This window comes from Vicugna pacos, chromosome X (assembly GCF_048564905.1).
Source record: "Vicugna pacos chromosome X, VicPac4, whole genome shotgun sequence".
NCBI lineage: Eukaryota > Metazoa > Chordata > Mammalia > Artiodactyla > Camelidae > Vicugna > Vicugna pacos.
Genome location: NC_133023.1, coordinates 20641549 through 20646341, shown reverse-complemented (window position 1 = coordinate 20646341; position 4793 = coordinate 20641549). Strand labels below are relative to the sequence as shown.

At 37.8% G+C, this 4793-nt stretch overlaps 1 protein-coding gene across 1 annotated transcript; it reads left to right on the top strand.

The window, feature by feature from the left end:
• Nucleotides 1–990: 990 nt before the first annotated feature.
• PPP4R3C (protein phosphatase 4 regulatory subunit 3C) lies at nt 991–4206 on the top strand. Its single transcript, XM_072956202.1, has one exon. It carries the CDS (start codon nt 1027–1029, stop codon nt 3604–3606), a length of 2580 nt encoding a protein of 859 aa, XP_072812303.1. The 5' UTR covers nt 991–1026; the 3' UTR covers nt 3607–4206.
• The last annotated feature ends 587 nt before the right edge of the window (nt 4207–4793 follow it).

Here is a 4793-nt window from a genome sequence, read left to right as displayed (position 1 = left end):
TGTGTTCAGAGTTCCTCAGCTCATTAGCCATATGATCTTTGGCAGTTTATTTAACTTCTGTAAGTTTGTTTTGTAATCATAAAGTACACTTAATACTCCTATTTCACTAGGTCATTATGAAATTTAAGTAAGAAAATATATAAATGTTCTGGTCACAATGTCTTGAACATAATAAACACTCAAGTATTATATTTGATCAATTATGTTATTACCCTTCTCCATAATAATAATCAGTCAAGTATCATTACTTAGTTGTTGTGGTTGTTATTATTGCCATAATTATTAAGAAAAGATAAAACAATTGATCTGTTGTTTTTAATACTCATTCTTGGCTAATTTTAAGTCAGTTTCCCTCTGGCCCATTCCCTCCCTAAGAATAAGGAGTGTGGTTACAGACTGGGAAAATTTGAGGAAAAAATTTCCCCACTGTGCTAAAAGATAGAGCTTTAGGCTGAGCTGAGCAGAATAAAGGAGTTGCCAACTCCCTCTTGGAACGGTATCCTCTCCCATGGATGGATGAGTGAGTTATCCTGACATCCGCTAAGCCTTATGGAGAAAACCCACCTACAGATCTCTAATTGTAGGTAACGGTCTACAGTTCACTTATTCCTCCTTCTTTTTTTGGAGAAAGGGGGTGGTGTGGGTGTGGGGGAAGCGTCTTTTCTCGACACAGAGTGTTAAGTGTGGACTTGGTCAGAATATAAGAGATTAAGCTTTCTTTTGTCTAAGGTCCTAAGTTTCCATCCCCACACACCTGATGAGTGAAAATGTTTCTAGAGGTCAAAACCTTTTATGGGAAGAACAGTGCTCTTTGGTCAAGCTCATTAGCCTCCATTTCTAAGCTTGGCAGCAGCTCACCTGAACAAGTATAGAATGTTCCTTTTGGGTAGAATCCTGGGGGTATCATTAGAATCTTGACATAATTGAGGTTTCCTTAGAGATCCGCAAGCGGAATCAGAGACTCATTTTTCCAGTTGACACTGAGAGAGAGTATGGCAGAGCAACACGCGAGGACGGGAGCAAGGGATGGAAGCGAGAAGTAGTGGGACTCCAGGGGAGCCCTGGGACTCTGGGGGAACCCTGAGGAACCACCAGGGTCCCGATGACCACCCCTTTTCCTCCATGTTCTGTTGCGATTTTCCTGATCAGCCACCTAGGCCACTGTCGCTGGCACCACAGCAGTGGCATCCCTTGATTCAGGGCACGCAAGAAGCAGGGACCCGCGCCGAGGCCAGAGCTGGGGTAAAGAGGCCAGAGGTTGCCATGGCAGACAAGCAGCACCGTGTGAAAGTCTATATGATGAGTGATGACCAACTATGGGATGAGCTAGGCACGGGGTACCTCTTATCCACTTACGTGGAGCGGCTTCAGGGCCTGTCTCTGCTAGTTCAATCGGAGTCCGATGGTTCACTGATCTTGGAGTCAAAGATAAATCCGAACACGCCCTATCAGAGAAAACGAGAGAACCTGATTATTTGGTATGAAGCTGAGAACCATGGTATAGCAATAATTTTCCAGGACCCAGCAAGTTGTTACGAGATCTGGAAAGACATTTGCAAGGTTCAAGGTAAAGACCCATCTGTCGAAATCACAGAAGACCTCTTGGATGAATCCGAAGAAGAACAATGTGATGACTTGCCGGAAACCTCTGAACAGCTTGGCCTACCAAACTTTGAACTCAGTAAACTTGAACAGATTGCTGCCTTAGTTACTGCGGGTCTCACCTCACGTTTGCGTAAGGAAAGGCTGGCTCTGGTCTTGGAAAATGAGAACTATATTAAAAAGCTACTGCAGTTGTTTCACACCTGTGAGAACCTAGAGGATACTCAAGGCTTACACTATTTGCATGAAATTATTAAAGGAATCTTATGTCTCAACAAGAAATCTCTGTGTGAGATCCTGTTTTCTGATGAATATATCATGGATGTGGTGGGATGCCTTGAACATGAACCTACTTTGGCTCAGCCAAGAAGGCATAGGGAATTCTTAACCCAAAATGCCAAGTTCAAGGAAGTTATACCAATAACAAACTGTGAACTTCGGCAAAAAATACATCAGACATACAGGGTACAGTACATTCATGACATCCTCGTGTCTAAACCATCCGTGTTTAAAGAGAATCTTTTTTCTACTATTACAACTTTTATTTTTTTAAACAAGGTTGAGATAGTCAGCATGCTGCAGGAAGATGACAAGTTTTTGGCTGAAGGTTTTGCACAGTTAAGGGATAAGACCACAGATATTGATAAACGGCGTGAACTGGTGTTTTTTTTCAAGGAATTCTGTGCATTTTCTCGAACGTTACAGCCTCAAAGCAAGAATACCTTATTCAAAACATTGACACAACTGGGAATTCTTCCTGCTCTTAAAATTGTAATGGCCATGGATGATTTGCAGATAAAATCAGCTGCTACTGATATATTTGCTTATCTAGTAGAGTATTGTCCATCCATAATCCGAGGATTTATAATGGAAGAAGCCCAGCAGAGTGAAGATGGCAACCTCTTCATTAATTTAGTAATTGAACAAATGATCTGTGATACTGATCCTGAGCTCGGAGGTGCTTTTCATTTAATGGAACTTCTCCGAGAGCTACTTGATCCAGACAACATGCTGGCAACACCTACTAAATGTGAAAGAAGTGAATTTCTAAATTTCTTTTATAAACGTTGTATGCATAACTTAATTATACCGCTTTTGTCAACCACTTCAGAAGATGTATGTGAAGAAGATAACATAGTTGGATCTGACCAAAACAACAAAAATCACCTCAATAATTACCAAACAGCACAGCTGCTTGCCTTAATTTTAGAGCTGCTCACATTTTGTGTGCAGCATCACACATATTACATAAAAAGCTATATTTTTAGGAAAGACTTGCTAAGAAGAGTCTTGATCCTGATGAATTCAAAGCACACTTTCCTTATCTTGTGTGCTCTTCGCTTTATGAGAAGGATGATTGGCCTTAAAGATGAACTTTACAATCATTACATCATCAAGGGAAATCTTTTTGAGCCGGTTGTAAATGCTCTTCTAGATAATGGAACTCGATACAATATGTTGAATTCAGCTGTTATTGAGCTGTTTGAATACATAAGAGTGGAAAATATCAAGTCTCTTGTTGCACATGTAGTTGAAAACTTTTATAAAACACTTGAGTCAATTGAGTATGTTCAGACATTCAAAGGATTGAAGATTCAATATGAACAAGAGAAATACCAGCAGATTCAAATACAGAAAGCCTTGCATTCTATACTGTATAGTAATGTGTTTTGCAGAGATTCCAGTGTCTTGGAGGAGAAGGAAGAAATGAGTTTTAAAGAAAATATAGAGGAAGGAGAAGCAGATATGCCACCATTGGAAGGTGAATTTCAAGATTGTTGTGATAAATTTACGGAGGCTAAAAAAACAAAAGAAAATGAAGACAAGGTAGATCTTCCCAAAAGAATATCTTTTGGTGACTTGAAATTTACTTCATCCCATTCTGCTGATACTGCTTCCAGCAGAGCAAGTAACCCAAGCACGATTAGCTTAGTGGATTATTCAGACGATGAAGAGGAAGATAAAGAAGATGAAACATCCCTCAGAAAAAGACCATGTCTTTAGTAAAATCTTTATGGGAAACCCTCAACATTACTGAACTTTACATTATTAAAATTCTGTAAACATCAAAACATTACTAAAATTCTGTAACATTAGCTGAAAAATCTGAATCCAGAAGCTTTCTCATGTGAGCTTATAAGTATTCAATACATAGCAAAGATGTTCATTGTTACCATCTAGGAGAATTTAGCTCTATAAAAATCAAACTTGCTAAAATCTTAAAAAAACAAAAAACGAACTAAAACCTGACTGATAACTTCTTAGCAGGAAAATTCTTAGTTTAAGGGGAGGAAACAGTTTGATAATCTAGTATTAATGTAATTTTGTTCCAAGTGTATATATTAGAAACAACTGTTAACAGTGCAGCTGCAAAGCTTATATTACCTGCCCAGTGGTCTGGCTATGGTTTTCTTTTTTCTGTTGTCTTCTTTGGAATAAAAATTTATGTTTATGTTTACGTGGAAGATAGTCAACTGCAAGAAAAGATAAAGTTAAGCTATTCACATTTCTGAAGATTTAACAAAAATTCAGCCTTATGAGTAATTGGAGAAAGTAACTTTTGATGTGTATTTTCGTGAATAAAGAAGGAAGCTGGATTCAAAATTTGCAGTTGTTAATGTGATTTTTTTGTTGTTGTTTAGATAAGAGATGCAAAGAATCAATCCAGTATTATTCTAAAAGAGCATTCTCTAAGACCTTGGGAGTGGGTAGAACAGAATGCTTTCAACTGCCTAGATTGTGAAAGATATTTGGAAGTCATTTCCTGATTCATTAATAAACTTATGTTTGTCTTCAGAGCAGCAAGTAGGTTTCAAAGTGTAGTTTACAAAGACTATCATACAAAAAATAGTGCTGAATGAGGTGACACTCAATAGCTAGAAACCATTTGGGACAATTTTTAAAGAAAAAGTTATGTAAAAAGTTATGTTATTCCACATAAAGTACATGAAGTTTTTTCCTATAAATATGGGTGTGATTTGAAAGGTACTTTATTAAAGAGTGAATACAAGTGAATTTCTAACAGTAAGTTGTAGCAAAGAATTAAGAGGTTTTATTTTTAGAGGAGCAGGTTAGCTAGGTCCATTTTTCCTGGAATTGCTTAAACTGAAGCAGTTTCTCCTCTTTGAAGATTTTTTGGGTTAATTTTAATTCTGACCATTGTTTGAACAAGATAGGCTGTCTGTATAGTT